Source organism: Mitosporidium daphniae (genome assembly GCF_000760515.2).
Source record: "Mitosporidium daphniae strain UGP3 chromosome Unknown contig-5, whole genome shotgun sequence".
Classification (NCBI taxonomy): Eukaryota; Fungi; Microsporidia; genus Mitosporidium; species Mitosporidium daphniae.
Genome location: NW_013546178.1, coordinates 1 through 19226, shown reverse-complemented (window position 1 = coordinate 19226; position 19226 = coordinate 1). Strand labels below are relative to the sequence as shown.

At 45.0% G+C, this 19226-nt stretch overlaps 11 protein-coding genes across 11 annotated transcripts; 6 read left to right on the top strand and 5 right to left on the bottom strand.

Annotated features, from left to right (window-relative positions):
• Positions 1 to 83: 83 nt before the first annotated feature.
• On the top strand, positions 84 to 2345 carry DI09_5p110 (uncharacterized protein; the record flags this gene model as incomplete). The annotated part of the gene is made up of 1 exon (XM_013381637.1): positions 84 to 2345. One exon carries the CDS (start codon positions 84 to 86, stop codon positions 2343 to 2345), a length of 2262 nt encoding a protein of 753 aa, XP_013237091.1.
• A 133-nt stretch (positions 2346 to 2478) lies between these two features.
• On the bottom strand, positions 2479 to 4731 carry DI09_5p100 (uncharacterized protein; the record flags this gene model as incomplete). The annotated part of the gene is made up of 1 exon (XM_013381636.1): positions 2479 to 4731. The coding sequence occupies one exon, from the start codon at positions 4729 to 4731 to the stop codon at positions 2479 to 2481; it is 2253 nt and encodes a 750-aa protein (XP_013237090.1).
• Positions 4732 to 4971: 240 nt separating this feature from the next.
• On the top strand, positions 4972 to 7359 carry DI09_5p90 (uncharacterized protein; the record flags this gene model as incomplete). The annotated part of the gene is made up of 1 exon (XM_013381692.1): positions 4972 to 7359. One exon carries the CDS (start codon positions 4972 to 4974, stop codon positions 7357 to 7359), a length of 2388 nt encoding a protein of 795 aa, XP_013237146.1.
• A 179-nt stretch (positions 7360 to 7538) lies between these two features.
• DI09_5p80 (uncharacterized protein) lies at positions 7539 to 8070 on the bottom strand (the record flags this gene model as incomplete). Its single annotated transcript, XM_013381691.1, has 2 exons — positions 7539 to 8008; positions 8052 to 8070. The coding sequence occupies 2 exons, from the start codon at positions 8068 to 8070 to the stop codon at positions 7539 to 7541; spliced, it is 489 nt and encodes a 162-aa protein (XP_013237145.1).
• Positions 8071 to 8123: 53 nt separating this feature from the next.
• Positions 8124 to 9008, bottom strand: DI09_5p70 (uncharacterized protein; the record flags this gene model as incomplete). The annotated part of the gene is made up of 1 exon (XM_013381690.1): positions 8124 to 9008. One exon carries the CDS (start codon positions 9006 to 9008, stop codon positions 8124 to 8126), a length of 885 nt encoding a protein of 294 aa, XP_013237144.1.
• Positions 9009 to 9267: 259 nt separating this feature from the next.
• On the bottom strand, positions 9268 to 9721 carry DI09_5p60 (uncharacterized protein; the record flags this gene model as incomplete). Its single annotated transcript, XM_013381689.1, has 2 exons — positions 9268 to 9506; positions 9532 to 9721. 2 exons carry the CDS (start codon positions 9719 to 9721, stop codon positions 9268 to 9270), a joined length of 429 nt encoding a protein of 142 aa, XP_013237143.1.
• Positions 9722 to 10023: 302 nt separating this feature from the next.
• On the top strand, positions 10024 to 10424 carry DI09_5p50 (uncharacterized protein; the record flags this gene model as incomplete). The annotated part of the gene is made up of 2 exons (XM_013381688.1): positions 10024 to 10041; positions 10074 to 10424. The coding sequence occupies 2 exons, from the start codon at positions 10024 to 10026 to the stop codon at positions 10422 to 10424; spliced, it is 369 nt and encodes a 122-aa protein (XP_013237142.1).
• A 370-nt stretch (positions 10425 to 10794) lies between these two features.
• On the top strand, positions 10795 to 13035 carry DI09_5p40 (periodic tryptophan protein 2; the record flags this gene model as incomplete). Its single annotated transcript, XM_013381687.1, has 1 exon — positions 10795 to 13035. The coding sequence occupies one exon, from the start codon at positions 10795 to 10797 to the stop codon at positions 13033 to 13035; it is 2241 nt and encodes a 746-aa protein (XP_013237141.1).
• Positions 13036 to 14070: 1035 nt separating this feature from the next.
• On the top strand, positions 14071 to 14501 carry DI09_5p30 (phosphate transporter; the record flags this gene model as incomplete). Its single annotated transcript, XM_013381686.1, has 2 exons — positions 14071 to 14440; positions 14467 to 14501. The coding sequence occupies 2 exons, from the start codon at positions 14071 to 14073 to the stop codon at positions 14499 to 14501; spliced, it is 405 nt and encodes a 134-aa protein (XP_013237140.1).
• Positions 14502 to 14610: 109 nt separating this feature from the next.
• DI09_5p20 (malate synthase) lies at positions 14611 to 16338 on the bottom strand (the record flags this gene model as incomplete). The annotated part of the gene is made up of 3 exons (XM_013381685.1): positions 14611 to 15586; positions 15618 to 15909; positions 15981 to 16338. The coding sequence occupies 3 exons, from the start codon at positions 16336 to 16338 to the stop codon at positions 14611 to 14613; spliced, it is 1626 nt and encodes a 541-aa protein (XP_013237139.1).
• Positions 16339 to 16553: 215 nt separating this feature from the next.
• On the top strand, positions 16554 to 19226 carry DI09_5p10 (uncharacterized protein; the record flags this gene model as incomplete). Its single annotated transcript, XM_013381684.1, has 1 exon — positions 16554 to 19226. A coding segment is annotated over one exon (2673 nt), but the record flags the coding sequence as incomplete, so codon positions are not given.

Sequence of the window (19226 nt, the reverse complement as noted above, 5' to 3'; positions counted from 1 at the left end):
TAAAACCAAAACCCATCAACATCCGTTTTGGGAAACAGGCCAAAATTTACTTAAAATTTAAGCCACCACTTGTATTTTACTCGATGTGTTGGAATGATCTGGTTCGTGTCTCCCAATTGATACCCAATTGCCGATTGGATCTGCCAATGTTCCACACTCAAAAAGGGAGTGCCTTTGTTTCGCGCACACTATCTTTACTCTACCCCAGGCGTGGATATCGGCATTTTTCCACCCATTCCGCCGAATTTCGAAGGTCACTTGCAGAGCCAAAATCGACCCACAAAGCTTCACATCGGTATGGGAAGCAAACTTCATTCTCAGATTTGGAGAAGATGTTTGGATTAAACGTTGAATTGGAAAATAAACTAAGTCTCCTCTTGCCAAAAAGGTCGGCATCATTTCTTGCGTGTCATAGCTCGATCGTAGAGCTGCTCTTGCCACTTGGCTCGTTCATTGAAAAGCTTTTGATGTCATCTGGTGTTGAATTTGTAAGCAAATATTCGGATATGATTTCATATCTCGCTTCCTCACTGTTCAGATCGCTACTTGTGTTAAATAGAATGGAGGAGGCCGACTCGTTGCTTCGGTTATTATCAAGTGCAAAGTTGACAACAGGAGACGCTGCGCAAAGCCTCCTTTATTACTTTGTCTTTCGAGCAAATAACACCCAAAACAACAGGAGTTCGTTTCCATGTTCTAGTTTCTCAATGTCAAATACCAAAAGTAATCTAACCTTGCAGCAGTCTTCTTCTCAAATTCTACTTTTTCCCCACACCAAAGAAGACATCGCATGTGGAGAGATCTTTTTGAATCATACGATCCGTCTGTTGCGATGGTACTGTAGAAATAGTGGGGCGTCGCGTCCATCGATTTATATGGCCACCTTGGCCATCCGCTGTTTGAAAGGCCCATCCAAAATGGGCATCGCTCTGCTGCTTTACAAAAATGCCATTCTTTCACATCCGAATTACAAATATGATCCCGACAGAGTTTCTATCCTATTGGACCATTCCATCGACAACCACTTTTACACTCTTGCGTTTCTTTTGCTGGAGGAAATCAGCCATTTTAAGCCATCAGTTTCCGAAACTTCCAATGGCGAAGCTCTAAAGGCTGCGAGTCCACCTTTCCTTGTTGATAAAAATTTGCTGCAATGGATGCTTTCCCAGCCAACCCCTCCAAAATGTAGCATTCTGCAGTCTGTCTGGGGTGACCTTCCTTTGGGCCAAATTCCAATGCTTCAATTTCGAAGGCTGCTGCAAAAACTGATCTCACTTGGTCGTGTGCATAAAGCTTGCAAGGAAGCTGAGGAAAGAGAATTTCTCGCTCTGCTTACAGTGCAACTCTTGCGACGAATTTCCACATTTTCGCCATCGCTTCTTGCTCTCGAGGATCCCCAAGAGCGTGACCGGTTCCGAAAATTTGTTGTTGATTTGCTCGAGGCTTCAGTTCTATTGCGGTCTCCGGAGATGACCGCCTGTTCCATATATCGCCTAAATCCAAAACTATTGCTTCAATATGACGATCAAGTACTTTTCGACTTTTGGCGAAGAGCTGCCTTGGCGTCGCAGACCTTTGAGCTTGCATTAGATGTGATCCCTGCCCCTACTACATTAAGCCACATTATTTCGGCGGCTGCAGCAGTGGTTGAGAATAGGACTAGAGTAATGGAGCTACTCAGCCAAAAGAAAGCCACGTTTAGCTGGTTTCATTTGCTATTTCTCCTTGCATCCTCCCCGGTTACTTACAATCTACCTGCGACTATCCACCTCAATGGATCCTGTGCAAATAGCAAGCCCACACATAATAAGTCCCTGTATATTGACTCATCATCGTCTGCCAAGGCTCCAGAGATGATGATATCAAAGTTACTCTCAGAAGCCAAGGAGCTGGGATATGTAACTGATGCCCTGCATTGGCAAATTCGGCTTGCCTCTTGCACTGGCACTCCCACAATGGTTTGGGAGCTTTTGGCAAATCCAGAAGTGGCGGCCACTCTCCCCCCTTCCATTGAAAGTATTGAAGTGATAATCCCTGCTATATTTTCCACAGCAAAATCCAGACCAGATCTTTTTCTAGAAAAAACTCTCCAATATGTGAATGACATCCTAAAAGAGCAAATATTGGAAGCTCCAGGCCCCCTATTTGCACTTGTACTTAAGACAGCACTTATCAAAGAACTCACAGCCTTGGAGGAGTCACTTGTAGGTATTTCGTCTTTTTTAGGCAGCTCCTCACACTTTGAAGACTCATCAGCCTATCTTACTGTCACCGATCTTGCCAAGGCATGTGTACGCGTTGCTGATGCGCGGGAAAGAGTCAGTGCCTGGACCCAGCATTTCTAATTCAATTATTTAACAAGACCCTAACCCTACTTGGGCATTTGCTAGTCAAGATAACTAGCGAGCAGTATCACATTCAGTGGTTTCTTTGCTGCATCTACATTGCATAATAAAGTGGCTATTTATATGTTAAATATTATTTATTCTGCTGCTTCTGAGTATACCAGGAAGCAAGTAAGGCTGCAGCGACAGCCGCTCCTGTGTCTTCAAGCTCTGCAGGTAAATATGCATCCATAGAAGCAGAAAATCTTCCCGTGCTCAGTTGCTGGGGATATCTGCGTACTTGTGTACCAGATGTTGGTGTTGGGTGGGAAGCTCTGTCCCCGGGGAAATTATTTGACGAGTTGAAAGAAACATTGTCAGCATTTTGAGGTGCACTGTATGGAAGCGAGTATGCATGTTGGCGTTGGCGAAAGGTGTTGCTTAGCTGATAATCAGACAAGTGATATGTAGACCCGGCCGGAATAGGGGCTGCACCATAGTATGCCGAGGCATGCAATGATTGCGGCTCTTGAGAAGGGGATTCAAAGCCGGAGGGTGAAGGTATCTTTGCGGGGTAGATACGCCCTGACGGTTTATATGCCCCTCCTGTCTCCTTGAGGCCATAAGATGTCCCTCCTGCCTCCTTGAGGCCATAAGATGTCCCTGCTCCCTTCTTGAGGTCATAAGATGCGCCAGAAGTTATTCCATCCACCTCGTCTTCATCTGAATCCTGCTCAACATTTTCTTCGGCATCTACTCTGTCCTCACTTTCTTGTTCGTCTTCAGTAAGATGGTGCATCGAAACGGTGGATGAGTCTGGAATGAAGCCCTTTGCATGCGGATTGTACTGCTTCTTGAGCATATTGATGGCAGCGTTTTGGTAATGTGTCACGGCAATGAAGGAGCATTTTGAGAAGAGAAACTCTGCAGACAGGGAAGGGCGGTACGAAGGGTTTGAACCCGGTATTGGAAGTGGAGAGGCTCCATGTCGTACACGCGAGCCACTTTCCCCTATCGAATAAACCTTGCAAACAACTTTCGGTGTGTATTCGTAAAAGGACTCCAGCTGGAAAAGCACACCCAAGGGGCAGTTTATGAGGGTGGCCTCACCTCCAGGGGCAATCAGAGGCATCTTAGGTCCTTTCTTATCTATGGCGGAGACTTTTTCCGAAGCCGCAGGTTGTGGAGCAGACTTTTTCCCATTTGCCAGTTTGGCATCTAGAAAGGATAGTCCGTATTTGGCCCAGAAAGAAAGCGATTGAACGCCAGAGGGATGCCAATATACTACCTGGTTAGCAGGGGCAGCAGTGGATGTTCCTGACTTTGTGGGGCTACTCGTGGCAGTTGCATCGGAGGAAAAACGGTTGCCATACTGAAATTTCATGCCATGTCTGTGGTTTGGAATCCAGGAGCCTTGGCGGAATTTGAGTTTCTCAGCAGATGTCTTGATAAGCTGTAGTCCAAAGGCGATAAGCGGTTCGTCTGCAGAGCCCGCGCCGTTATGCTGTATCACTGAAGAGCCAGAGATGCTCTGGCGATAGCGTGGACCTACAGATAGCTTGAACTTGAGGGATGGGAAGAGACAGCGTCCAAAGCGCGTTATGATCATCTCATTGTGATTCTGATCAAAAAGGTTCCATAGATCTTCGTGGATCAGCTCTAAGGTGAAGATAGAGCTAACTTCAGAAACGGAGGGCAGTGGTAATGGTGGTGATGCATCTCCCAATGAGGTGTCTGAGGCGTGATTCTGCTTCGGTAAAATCGCTGGATATGTCACATGATCTTTGTTCATGATCGCGGAAAAGTACTCCTTAGACTGTTCCGTCGGAGTGGAAGAAAGTTGAGGTTTTGTAGCCTCAAAGGACTGAGAGGTAGCCGTAGGATTTGTGGATCCTGTATGTACCCTGCTGGTCGGAAATATATGGTGGCCAGGGTAGGGCAACCTCGCTGTCTGTTCTCCGTTGGGCATCATTCGCAACGTGTCCGCCTGTTCAGGCGGTGGCTTAAACTGCAATGCCATTGGTATGGACCATCTATGTTCGCGCTGTACGACGGAGATGTGCTGATGCTGGTTGTAGGGGTAAGTGGGATACGTGGATGACAGATGATTCGAGAAGTCTGGAGCTTGCTGGTGAGGGTATGAGGTGTGTTCTTGTACCTGGCGGGATTGATGTGGGTGTGGATGTGGGTGATGTTGGGGTTGGGGTTGGACGTCCAGCGATGATATGTGGCCGCCCTTGTGGAGAGCCCCACCTTTGGGGACATCCAGCTCGGAAAGTTCTTGAGACAGTAGGGATAGATCCTCAATAGTGACAGGCTTTTCAGCTATGTGCACATCGGGGTTTGCATGGGCGAACCTAGGCTCGCTTGGAATCAGGGTGGGAGAATCTATCGCGGTGAGTAGCATAGTGCGTAATTTGGTGAAAATGCGCCTTTTCACACCCTATCCCGACATCGGACTTGATGGTGACAATGATTGGTCAGCGCTCTTGTTCATAATCACAGCTGACAAATAGAAATCATTCTAAATGTGGAACATCCTTTGTGATGTTTTTTTTAATAATTTTTTTGTCATTATAAACTTTGTCAATTAATTAATTAATTCATTAATTAATTGGTTTTAAAATAGCTTTAAATTTTAAGTGCAATGAGACCGGCTGAAAAGTCTCAACAGGGGCCCACCAGTGCAGATGGAGCAGGAACGAATTTCCCTCAATGTACTAAATTAAGAAGTTCTCATATGCAAGAATCACCCTTTGAGAATAGAAACACCTCGGTAGAGCACAAGTCAAGGGAGTCTCGACTACAATTATTGATGAAAAAATGGCTTTCATCAAGCGCAATAGGGCGCCATTGTATTTCCAACGGGGTTGCTATGCGTTATTTGATAGACTCTTTATTTTCACTTCCTAATGAGCTGCTAAAGTGCAGCAGAGAACCGAATATTTCCTTCGGAAATCAATTAAAGGCCTCTCTCGAAGCGTTTTTATGGCCTTGGTTGAGGGAAGACTTTGATAAAAATCATAGTGGAGCGCTTACGGAACTCGTTGATGAAATATTAGAAATACTTCCTTGGGATTCCGATGATGTGCCTCTGCTTCTATTTCCAAATATTTCCTGTGCTCCCTTTGACGAGCGGCCTGTAGAGTTTAACGAAAGCTGTACACCAGGACCCACGATAGCCGATATCTTTCCGGCTTCGCAATTGAAAGAGGATGGTAGAATTGGAGGAACAATTGCTCTAAACACATGCTCAACCATAGAGTCTCCCCACGTGCTTTCGCAAAGGGCTAGGCGAGCTGAGCGGCGTAAGGCAACCACATCGGCAACCGTTGCTGATATCCAGACGACCTCTTATTCTGCGCCTGTATCTCTTTATGATGATGAAGATTTTGGAACGCGGTTACGAGATGTATTTCTCGAGGGCTTTGATCTCGATCTTAAAGGCCGACCAATCATTACTGATGGAACGCTCTCAATACCATTTGGGCGCCGTCTCGGGCTAATTGGGCGTAATGGCGTAGGAAAATCTACACTATTAAGGGCACTAGCGACCCGCCAACTTCCGGTTCCACGTCAAATTAAGATCATCTTTGTGGAGCAGGAGGTTCATGGTGATGATACACCTGCTATTGTTTCGGTCATGGAGGCTGATGTGCTGCTTTCTTCACTAACTGCAAGGGAAGAAGAGCTTCAGGCTCTTATGGCAACGCAACCAGAATCTGCAGCCACAGAAGCGGCCCGCGGCTCTGCACTCGCAGAGCTCGCAAAGATTCACATTCGCATGGCAGAAATTGGTGCCGATGGTGCGCGAGCGCGGGCCGCTACGATACTTGCCGGACTTGGATTTGTGCCCGCCGTTCAGGAGCAGCCGACACGGCAATTTTCTGGCGGTTGGAGAATGCGTTTAGCACTTGCTCGAGCTCTCTTTTGCCGGCCAGATCTATTGCTGCTGGATGAGCCCACAAATATGCTTGATTTGCCCTCGGTGCGTTGGCTCTCTTCCTTTTTGAGTGAAGAATGGCGCTCCTCGCTGATTGTAGTTTCTCATGACCGTGACTTTCTTGATACAATCACAACCGATATCCTTCATTTGCACCACGGAACTCTTGACAGCTACAAGAATGCTACATATTCCTCATTTGTTGTAGCCAGAGCCGAGCGCCAAATTCACCACGAGCGTGAGCGGGCTGCTAACTTGGCATATCGCCAGTCACTTCAGGTATTTATTGACCGCTGGCGCTACCAGGCCTCCAGGGCCGCTTTGGCGCAGTCCAAGATCAAGGTCCTCGAAAAGCTACCCATTATCCAGCCATGGCCTGTGGATCCGCCTGTTTCTTTTCAGTTTTCCGGGATCGCTGATCGACTTCCCGAACCTTGGCTCGATATTTCCACATTAACGTTCCAGTATCCAAGTGGTGGGTTTTCACTTACTTGTGATGCATTTTCTATCCACGCCGGAGCAAGAATTGCTCTGGTAGGTGCAAACGGCGCTGGAAAGTCAACGTTCCTTAAGATAATTACCAAGGATCTTGAGCCTACCAGTGGAGCGACAAAAATCTCCGTACAGGGCCGTCTTCGCGTCGCATATTTTGCCCAACACCACGTTGATAGGCTTGACATGAGTCTCTCTGCCGTGCAGGCGCTGGCCGGCCGGTTTGGCGATCCCGGACGTGCAGCTGATCTCGAAGAAACCCGCCGTCACCTTGGTGCCTTCGGACTTTCTGGCGCACTTGCTTTGCAGCAAATAAGCACACTGTCTGGTGGGCAAAAATCTCGAGTTGTCTTTGCGGCACTTTCGCTCCAACGGCCCCATGTGATGGTGCTAGATGAGCCTACCAACCATTTAGACATGGATGCCATCGATGCTCTGATTGCCGCCTTAAAGGCCTTCCAGGGTGCAGTTGTGGTTGTTTCCCATGATGTCCGTTTGCTTCAGAGTATTTGCACGGAAATCTACCTTTGTGAAAATCATGTTGTAAAGCGCTTCCCGTCAGACAACATCCAGGATTATGTGGCCTCACTTAGTCTGTAATTTACAGGTAATTGTGATAAGGTGTGCGAATAAAAAATGGAATCTCAAACCTCACACTTGAATAGTAGAAATTGCCCCTTCTAAAAATACGATCAGAATGAAGCACGGCCCATATTCGCCATGGCGGCTCATTTTTATGAAATCCAATTGGAAACTGGGGTTTGTTGTAATTTATTTGATTAGAGAGCAGATGAACTTACACAAAGCTTGGCGACAAGATCAAGCTCGCGCTGACCGTTTGAAGTGATGCGGCGGCCACCAGATGGGTCTTTTTCCAAGACCTTTAGTTTCTCGAGAGACTGCAGAGCCTTGCGGTCAACAGAGCCGGAGCCAATTGCATGGTGAGAGGGACGGTTTCCACGGTTAGCGCGCGAACCATGAACCGTACGCAATGCGCCTACACCTACGCCACCGCGCAGATAGATATGGCGAGCGATGGAGGCAGCGCGAGTGTAGAACCAGTCTGGATCTTGAGGCGGAAGCTCCTTTGACGTTCCAGTTTTCACAATATTGACCCAGGATGGAACCTCAAGTGCACCGGTGCGCTTGAGGTGGGCAGCATACGCCTTGACAAACTGATGTGCGTTAATGTCACGGACTGTAGTCATTCGAGAATTAGAAAAATGAAAAGCTTGAGCAAGGGTGATTGCTGATTGCAAATTTAATTTTTAAAATTTAAATAATTTAATGACCCGCTTGGTGCTGATTCATGGCCTCTCTCACACAGGCAGACTTGATTGCAAGGCGTGAAAAGGTGGGTTGAATTACTTGTCAAATCCCAAAATGCTTCTTTTGTTTTCCCAAAGGAGTTTTGGAATGTATATTGGATAAATGTACCCGAATGCAGAGCCGCCCAAGTGCGCTGCATGGTCGAATCTGCTTGTGGCAGATCTAAAAAGCAGGCAGTAGGCATCCACGGCGGCCATTCCAGCTACAGCGACGTTTGAAGGTACATGGATGCCAGGGAGCAGGATTAATCCTATGGAGATGTCCTTCCTATGAGCAGTTGCTGCAAACAAAGACATGATCGCACCAGATGCGCCAAGTGATGGTATGTGGAGCATGTTCTCTCTTCCAACGAGCACTTTCCATGCTTGCGAAACAAACGAGGAGGTCACTGCGGCCGAAAGATACATAAATAAAAATTGCTCTCTTCCAAGCTCTTGATGTATCCAGCCACCAAATGCAGATAGGGCTATCATGTTAAATGATAGGTGCAAGAACGAGGAATGGCTAAAAGAGGATGTTAATAGTGTGTGTGGACTGGAAAGCGGAGAATGAAGAAAATGGCGCTGCATGAAGGGAACCAATGCTGGGATTTTCCATCCAATAAATACAGCGGTGTTGGCCAGAATCAGCGCAGATAAAGTCTTCTGGGCGGATGTGAGACTGGACCAGGTATTCTCCAGCTCCCATGTCAATCGATTGTTGAATTTGGCGTTGTGACTTTTTAGCGTATTGCTGTGAAGATTGCCAACGTAATATTGTAATTTGCCCCAGAAATTAACCTGTTCTTTTCGTTCATTTTTTAGTCTTTGTTCTTCAACATACGCTAGAATTACAAAAGAAGAGACGATTGTACCAGCACAAAAGACACCTGATTTGAACAGAGACATTCTGGCCGATTTGAGCCTAGAGGAGTGCCACATCTTACGCATGTACGTACAATGAGAAAGAAAAGCAATTAAAATTTTATTGGCGAAACTGTCAATTGCCCCACCGATCCCCTGTGTCCAACGTAGATTAAGTGTGGGCGTCCCAATGATGCATCATCCGTATCATCAATTCTTAATTTTAAACTTTATGTCAGTCTGAAAGTAAGCTAACACGCACTAACTATGGCATGTCAGTAGGGTAGGCTCGCTAAACAGCAGGCAAGATGGTGTCATAGGATAGAAGATGTTCAAATTAGCCTTCATTTTGTTGCTTTCCTTCCTTTAGATTTTCATATCCATGGCTTCCCTTCAACTGAAGGCTTGGAGAGATAGGTTTGTGTACAGCAGGGAGCTTTGTATTATAGAATGGTAGCGCCTTGGATGCATTCATGTTTTCGTTTCCTGTGATGTCAATTTGAGGTTTCAATTTTTTTCCATTTTTTGGTCCGAGGAGCATTAGCTTCTGTGGTTTCACTCGCTGTGGCTTCGCATCTCGGATCTTTTCTCTTCATTTGACTCATGATGTGATTGCATCTCCGTGATATTCTCTTTCCAAAGCCAGACCATTCATTAGAGGTTGAGAGCTCGTTTGAAATCACAGCCTCGCTAGGAACAGAGGAATCATTTGAGGCTGGTGGTGGATTGGATTCCGAAAGATTCTTTGTTGCTGCCTTTTTCAACCCCATGATTCGAGCTATTTTTATCATTTAACGTGCAAGATTTAAACGAAAACAAAATGCATTTGAGATTTATAAGACTCTATTTTTAGATAAGGTGGGCCTTTTGAGGAATATAATCGCAGGGATAAATTACCCCGACGCGCCATTGGTCCAAAAGTGGATTTAAAGAGAACTTTTAGGATTAGGCCAATTGGTTGCGCATATTTACAAATTAATTCGTTGCGCATATTTACAGATTAATTCGTTGCGCATTATTTACAAATTAATTTCTTAAATGTACTTTTGACCTTAACTGCTTTTAAAATGAAATAAGAATTTTATTTTAAAGAATGAAACTAGCCTACAAGGTATCCATACCATTTCGATTTTACCATTCAAGCTTTCGGCTGTTTGCGGAGTTTCTTATAGTGCTGGAAATATAGAGTTCGGGCCAGAAGATACAACAATATTATCCCCTGTTGGGACTCGTATTTCAAAGTTCGATTGTTCGGCAACATCGCCTTCTCTCATGACTTTTCCATTCGAAACGCGCCAGCAGATTAATGCAATGCACATTTCGCCAAATGGGAAATTTGTTCTTGCCATTGAGAAACGTATTGTCCCAAATGATTTATCTTTTTCTGTAGACGGAAAGGCAGTTTTTGCCAACTATGCCTCTGGGCAGATTCTTTCGCGCATGAATTTCAAGCATCCCGTCAGCGTGGTGAAATTTTCGCCAGATTCCAGGTAGCATTTTTGTGAATTTTGATTTGTTTGGCCTATTTATGATAGCCATTGCCTTTGTAGCATTTCATCGACATATTACTTGATTTGATCGGCATATTACTCGATTTCACCTTCCCCTTTGACCTTATAAATGCATTTGTCTGATCGCTTTTAATTTTAGGCTGTTTGCGATTGCGTATCCAAAGTTTGTGCAGATTTGGTCTTTATTTGACCTCTTTGAGCACGGATCTGATCTTTCCAGGGCGCCTCTTCAGGAAATCGTGCGAATCCGATGCCATTCAGATGAAATAACCTCAGTTTGTTGGTCCCCGTGTTCAAAGTAAGAAATTTCATTTGTCTTTACACTAAGGTATGTACTTACCGCTTCTGTCGATATGACGAGCAAGCTATTACTGGTTACGAAGAGGGGATCAAAATTCAAGTATCACCCATACACACTCTCGGGCCACAAAGACCCACTTGTTGGGGCATATTTCACATCCTCCCTTAAAACCATCGTTAGCGTCTCGCAAGAGGGTGCGCTTTTTCATTGGAGGTGGATTTCAAAGGATCCTTCTGAAACTTCATTTGATAATGTCGATGGGGCAGACAATTTTGAACTAAACGTTAGCGGCGATCAGAGACATCACATTGATGCAGTTGATTCAGATGATCTTTTGTATCCATCTTCGTTGATGAGTACGCATCGCTGGGGTCTAGCTAAACGAGAATTTATGAATTTGATGAATCGAGTAGTTGTTACTGCTTCTGCGTTCTGCGCATCCAGGGATCTTCTTGTCGTTGGTCTTTCCAATGGGGTCTTTACAATTTATGACCTTTCTGGGGTCCATAATCCAGAAAACACGTGTGTTGTTTTGCAGTCAATATCTGCGTTCCAGGCACCTATTTCTTCTGTTTCACTTTCTGCACGAGGCGAGTGGATTGGTTTGGCGACGAAAGAACACGGAGAGCTTACGGTCTGGGAATGGGGGTCTGAATCGTTTCAACTTCGGCAAAAGAGCATTGCTTTTGCTTCCCCTTCGAATACATCGAATTTGCTTGCAACTTCGGCTAGGGGAGCCCTTGCAATCAATCTTGACGGTTCCATAATTGCCAGCAGCTCTTCTCGAGATGGCGGTGTCATCCTTTGGGATGCCATGACGAACTTTTCTTTCATCACATTGGGGGGGCAGACTCGCGATTCTGAAACAAAGGACGCGAACCTCACCACTTCCCTTGCCTTTTGCAAACGGGGGAAAGTTATTGTCGCTGGTTTTCAAGATGGGACCATTCGTGCTTTTGATTTGCTTCGCTATCGCAACTTTAGGACTCTGAGCATGCCACCATCCTCGATGGGACCGATTTCCTTGCTTGCGGCGGACCCCTTGGGCGAACTGGTGGCTGCAACGACAGAGACCCCTGTTTCTGCAGCAATTGGCGCTCCTTTTAGCATTTTTGTGTGGAGCATTTCTACGGGAAACGTTGTTGATGTCCTTGGTGGCCATCAAAGCACGATTACAGCCTTGGTCATCGATCCAATTGCCGGGAAGTGGATCATCACAGGTTCCATGGACAAGACCGTACGGCTTTGGGATATTTTGGGGAGCTCTTCAGAAGGAGGGTCAGCAACAGCCACGGCCGTCATCACACTTGGGTCAGAAGTTTTAGCCATTTCAGCCCGCCCAGATGCAAGCGAGGTTGCCATTTCACTCTTGTCGGGGGCTGTTATTTTTTGCGACACAGAGAGTCTTACCCAGATTTCGTCCATTGAGCCCGATGCAATGCCACGAGGATCTGCACTGCAACTTTCCAAAGCGGCATCTACCAATTGCTTTCGCACACTAACTTATAGCCCGGATTCGGCGCTCTTGTTTGCAGCGGGATCCTGTGGGGTTATCAGCGTCTTTGGCATGGAAGCCGCCCACCGTCCCTATCTCAAGGGAATCCCAATCCACCCTGCTGCTGTCCCTTCCCCGTCGACATCATCGGATGTTGTTGTTATTGAGACTCTAGTTGCTTCTGGAAGCTCCATTTCTGCCCTAGTGCAGGGCGAGGGTATTTACGTTTTCTCTTTGGATGAGTCGCTAATGTTTGATCCCTTTGACCTCTCTTTTGAGGTGACTTCGACCACAGCATTGGCCACACTTATGGCAGCCATTGGTGAAAACAAAGATCCCTCAATGGCAACCACAGCCCTTGTCATAGCCCTGAAGCTCAACGATGTGCCCTTACAAAACCACATGATAAACACCATTGGCGCCTCTAAAGAAATACCGATCCGCGCCGTTTCGGCTCTGATGTCTCCCAGCTGGGCCCTTCGTCTTTTAAATGCCCTTGCCGTGTATGCAGAGTCACAAAATAACAACCTCCAGCTTTTGCTGGAGTGGATCAACGCGCTACTCTCTGTTCATGCTACAATAATCCGAAGGTGTATCCAAAACAGAAGAATTCTCCCCGGATCATCCAACATGCCAAGACACTCCAGCAGCAGCATCGCCACAGCACTGCGGCGCATCGAATCTGTGATCATCAAAAGCTACACACCCATATTGAGGAAGGCTTTGGACAACATCGAGAATATTTCCACGCTGCCCCTGCTTGTCAGCCTTGCCTCGCTTTCGATTGCACAGGATTAACTTATTACAGGTGAGCATTAGGCTGAAATAAAGCATTAAGAAGGGCGAATCTTTAATCCAATTTATCGTTGAATTAAAAGCCATGGATTTTTACATTTTCCGCCTTGGCTATGGACTCGGCAATAAGAAAGTCGTAAATTTTATCGCGGTGGTCGCCATTCAGCTGCATCACTTCTCCCATCTTGGGGTCGGTGACAAGCGTACCATTGCAGGCAAAATCCTTTTTGAAGGCCTTGAGGATCATTTTAAGGTCATATTCCTTTGGAACCCCTTCTACGGTGGTGATCGTCTTGCGTCCATTGCGTTGTTGGATTCGAATGTCTACAAAGGTTATTGAAAGGGGAAGAAAAAGGTGAAAAAGGCATTTAAAGACAATGGCATAACGAAAATTGAGATAAACAATACACGCCTCAGGGTAACTATGACATTCGAATCATCGACGCCATTTACATGGCATCTTCAAGGTAATAGCATCATCAATGGCATATGGTTAGGATATACTGGTCGGTCCGTTTACTTACGTATGTTTCCTTCTACGCGGCTATCTTCGTCGCCAGTTGTGTCAAATGGATGTGCAGCAGAAGCGTTTGGGATAATTGTCATGTACAACCTTATGCTCTTGCTGTACCTAGAATGCATTAGAAATCTCCTGCAAAGAACAAAAATGGAGTTTGGAAGGCAAACGAATGCAATGGATTAAAATGGACACAAACGGCCACCGAAGCGGATTCCATGCTCACCTAGAAAAGTTAAAAAAATTTACATAAATTTTAATTTTATTCGATAATGTTTTCTGATCAGCTCAAGTCTCTCGCCATATTCTTCTTTCTTGTCCAGGTGATACGCTACTTTGATCTGATAAACCCAAAGTACCTAATTTTTGTCCGAACGGCATATTTCCTGTCGCAACTTACCCAGCTCGTTCTTTCCTATATTATTTCTCGCAGAATCAGGAAAAAAGCCGAACGAGACGCAAAAATCGTTGTCATAGTGCCCGCAAAGCCTTTCTCGGATGAATCGGCCACTTCGATCGAGATGACAATTGAAGAATACGACAGTACAAATTTGCTTGAGCTTGTCAAACAAAACTTGCTCAACTGTGCATTCCTTCTCTTTCTTCACTTGAAGTTTGAATATACGCAGCCGTTGATTTTGCAAGCCATTTTACCGCTAAAATCGTTCTTATCCGCTCCGATTGTGAAAATCCATCTTTTAGGATTCCCTGCCGTTGGTGATCTGAGCCGCCCTTTCCCCCTTCCCAAATCGCCGTTTGCAGCGTTCTTTCAAAACGAGCAAGAGGAAGGAGTGACCGACGCACCTGCAAGGACTGAGCAGAAATCTGTTGAGAAGAGCTCTGAAGCTCAAAACGATACTCTAAGAATGAGAAAGAAAGGGACTCCCTCAAGTAATTAATAAAAACTTGGCACGTAGATAGCAAAATATTGACCTTTGGTCGTCAACAATAGCCGACACGCAACATGTCGGTGCCAAAATCCATCGATCGAGTTATAAACTGAACCGGTGGACACTTAAAATATTGCTATACTCGGTGCAATTTATTTATCGACTAAAGGGTCATAGTTTGGAGGCATTCAATGTTGCAGATGGAACATACCTAACAATATCGTCATAGCAGGCGGAGGTCAAAAACTCGGGGCATTTAGATTCGGCGTCTGTGGAAAAAAGAAGCTGGGCAAGTCTAGTTTGTGCGAGAACCCCGGTAGATGATGTTAATTTCAGTTCTGAAGAAACGTCCTTAAGATATTGCATAAGTAAATCCTTTGTCAATCTGGCACATGAGTTGGATGAGAGCTTTACCGAAACAGAGTGTCTCAACCATTGCCACAGTTGCGTTCTTGCTATTTCGGCGGTTGCAGCATCTTCCATCAAATGGTTGATGGGAATGCACCCACTTCCGTTGAGCCAAGATTCCATATACAACAAGCAAACTGCAATATTATCTTTAACTCCAGAAAGAGTAACCTCGGACCCGGGGATGGAGACATCCAACAGCTGGCCCGGTCTGATTGATAGAGACGGTTTGACATGAAGTTGGTTGGGACCTTGCATATTGGAATCAAAAATTTCTTTCGCAATTTGTATAAGATCTGGATGGGCTACCCAAGTTCCATCATGCCCTGCCAGAACCTCACGAAGCTTGTCATCGCGAACCTTGTTCAAGGCTTTGTCATTTAGTTCTGCGTTGGACTTGATCGGAATTTGTGCAGCCATTCCGCCCATAGCATGAACTTGGCGCTTGTGACAGACATAAATCAAGTGATTCGTGTATGCAGACATGAAGGGGGTACTCATGGTCACTTGAGACCTATCGGGAAGTAGAAATTCTTTAAATGCTCCAAATTTTTTGATGAAAGAAAAAATGTAATCCCATCTGCCGCAGTTGAGGCCCGAAGAGTGGCTTCTAAGCTCATAAATTATTTCCTCCATTTGAAAAGAGGCCAAAATGGTTTCAATTAACACCGTGGCCCTAATGGTTCCTCTTGGAATGGCAAGATAATCTTGAGAGGCATTAAAAATAGAATTCCACAATCTATGGCGTTAAGTTGATATGCCCATCATACCTGGCCTCCAGGTAATGCTCGATTTTTGGCAAATAAAAATATGGACCCACGCCCGACTGGATCAGTGTTTGGGCGTTGTGGAAGAAAAACAATCCAAAATCGAAGATCGACGCAGAAATTGGTTGGTCATCAATAAGGACATGCTTTTCAACAAGATGCCACCCTCGCGGTCTACAATAAAAAACAATGTTTACCGAACAAGAAGAGTGGCGACTTTGCCCTTCAGCTTGTATGTCTTTCCGTTTGGGATGGTCAGAGATATTTTTTTGCACGTAGCATCTCTTAAGTTGACCTGGCCATCCATACAATTAGTCCAAGTGGGGGAATTGGAATCTACGAAACACGTCAAAATTCAAATGAAACCTTCAAAGTCAGCCATAAATTGCGTGGCTCCGCTGTTCAACGCATTAATTATCATTTTGCAATCAACTGGGCCCGTTATTTCAACACGACGGTCAATCAAACCAGGTGCAGGACTAGCACCCACCCAAATGGGGTCGTTTCGGATGTATTCGGTCTCGGTTGGAAAAGTTGGCCTCCATCCTGAATTTATTTTCTGAAGCAATAGCTCTCTGGAGTCCATGAGTTTTCTTCGCTCTGGTTCAAATGCAGAGTGAAGAAAGATCAGAAAAGAACATGCATTTTCTGTGAGAATATTCTTATACTCTTGCTTAATGGTGCCCTTAATCTGGATCCTTGGTAGGGAAGATATCGAGCTCATAATGGAGGGCGTAAATGAAATAAAAGAGCCCGATCATGCATCAAATGTTGATCCATTGGTTGATGTGTGGATCAGCCCTTTAATTGGTGTAAAGGCCCAATTGACAGCTTGTAAATTTAAATTTACACATAAATGAAAAGAAATGATGTCTTGCAAACTAGCAGCAAAGTAAAAATAATTTGCATTTTAATTAATATCCTCTGTCCGTTTTATCCATGCATTCGTATGGATCAGCTGATTTAAGCACATCGCCCAAACCATCCAACGGGGTCACAATCAATCTAGGAAAGTCTAAATTTGGAAAATCTGGCAAGGCACCAAAAGAATCTATAGCTGCCTCCTCTATGCTTAAGAAAAAATCAAACGGTAACAACAATTCATCGGGTGGATCGACGGCCTTTTCAAGCACACTGGCCAATGAGCTATCAAACATCGAGCAGTGGGACTGCCCACTTTGCATGGAGCAGGTTGACATGGGCGATGTCAACTTTGTTCCCTGCGAATGTGGCTATCAAATTTGCAGGTTTTGCTGGCACCACATCAAATTTGTCCTTAATGACCTGTGTCCCGCTTGCCGTAGGTCATATTCCAAGCAGGAAGATAGCCCCCTTGTTTCTTTGAAGCCTCTATCCACCACTCAAGGCAATGCATGTCTAAAGAAAAAGAAGCCAGCAGCTACCACCCTGTCTTCTGACCAGATTATCCCGCTTGATAATAACGGGACCCGAGGTGGGGCACCGCTTGGAAATGTTCTTGCATCTAGAAAGCATTTGATTGATGTTCGGGTTCTGCAGTCTAATCTTGTCTATGTGGTTGGAATTCCTCTTTCTCTTTCCCTGTACCGGTTTGAGAAGACGTTTTCTTCTCGCTCCACTTCGATTTTTAATCCCGTCTTTATTTCTGCTCTTGAAGAGCTTCTTGCATCAAAAAAATATTTTGGAAAGTTTGGAAATATCTTAAAGCTTGTCATCAATATTAAGGGGCATCACTCTGGATCTAGTAGCTCTAAAAGGTCAACCTCTACGGCAGCAGCAACGTTTCCAACGGTCTCTGCATTTCTTACGTTTGAAAAGCCAGAGGATGCATCCGTAGCGATTGGGAATATTGACAATTCTTTGCTTGAAGGATGTCTAGTTCGAGCTACATATGGCACCACGAAATATTGCGCCTTTTTCTTACGAGGACAAACGTGCCCTAATCAATCAAACTGTCTGTATTTACACGAACTGGGCCAAAGCCAGAATTCATACACCAAAGAGTCGCTTTCTCACCGTCAAAGAGATATCTCATTGAAAAGGCTGTTCGGAGTGTCTTCACAAGCGCAATCGGAAATATCCAACGCCAATCTCGGGTCTTTCGATCAAAATGCAAGCCCAAGTGGATCCCCTGAAAATGACCCTAAAGATGCCCCGTTGAATCAAAGCCAAGCGACAAGTATCAAATGTGCGCAAACTGACGCCGATTCTGCTGAGATAGCTTTGCCAATTTCCCCATCAAAAGCACCTAATGAAGATTTACAATCCGTGTCGTCTATGCACCCGGCTAGGTCATCATCAAGGTTTACATTTGTGGCTGATTTAAATACGGAACACACTTCGAGTGATCTCCCGTTTTCAGAACCAAATTTTCCGATGTCTGATCTTTTTGAGTCTTTCAAATCACCGACACCTTTCGGTTGTTTGACAGAAGCTAAATCGCCACACGATTTTGAGGAACAAACACCCAAATTTTGCTGCTCTTTAGAGGACATCAACAATTCGTGCATCGAATTTTTGGATAAACTCAACTTTGGTTTGGATACGCTTACTGATTTTGAAGATCCTACAGCAACAAAATCGGTCCAGCCTACTTATTTGGCTGCAGCAAAGTCCAGCCCATTGAATGTTAGCAATACCCCTAACCCTGATCATATGCCCAAAAAGCCTGTCGAATGTAAAAATAGTGCATTCACATCCAAATCTTCCGTTAAAAAAACCAGCGATCCTTTACAGAAACCTGCAAAGCCTAAAAACATTCAGTCGCAAACTTCCATTGTTAGTTCAATGGTAAAAAAGGACAATGATCACAGGACGGCGAGTAAAGAAAACGATTTCAAGCCATCCAAATCGGCCACTTTTTCCTCCATTTCCCAGGAAAATACAATCCCAAAACCTTCAAATCCTTTTATGTTCCTTACGGAGGAAGATTTTATTCATTCTGTAGATGGATGTGATAATTTTTCTGCTTTCTCATCAGCCAAGCAACAATATTTTTCCGCCAATAACGGCTACAAGTCGCCTGGCTTGCAGAAAAATTCGAAAAAGAAAAAGAAGCACGAGCTTAAGCATGATATTGACGACCAAATTAAAAATCACTTGGAGTTTTGTGGAGAATCGACTTTTCCGCAAATCAACCTCGATGATGCCAATTTCTATAAAACCGATACCTTGAAGCATCATGCTGATGTGGATGGAGGAGAAAATTTCGATCTCCACAAAACCTTTTCCACTGTACTCAGCTTTCTAGAAAGCTACATCACAAGCGAATCTGAACGCCTCATTGATCCTTTAAAGTACCATCACATTGACAAGGACGATGGCGATATTTTCTCGCTGAATTCCGTGTATAATTCCCTTGAGTTGAATGATTTCACTTCAGTGACGGGGCGTATTTCCAGCGATATTCAATGTTTCCTAGAGAGCCCAAATTTGGTTGATATGACCGATATCAGTTCTGATTTGGCAGAGTTTGACAGGCTGGTTGGGATCAATGGCGACGATTTCGTTGACGGTCCAATTCTAAAATACGGCGAGCTGTTTCATGCCAATTGTGATGTGTCTGATTTTCATTTGCCCGATTCATATGTAGATTTGGAATCTTACCGCTATTCTCTGCCCCAACTAGAACTG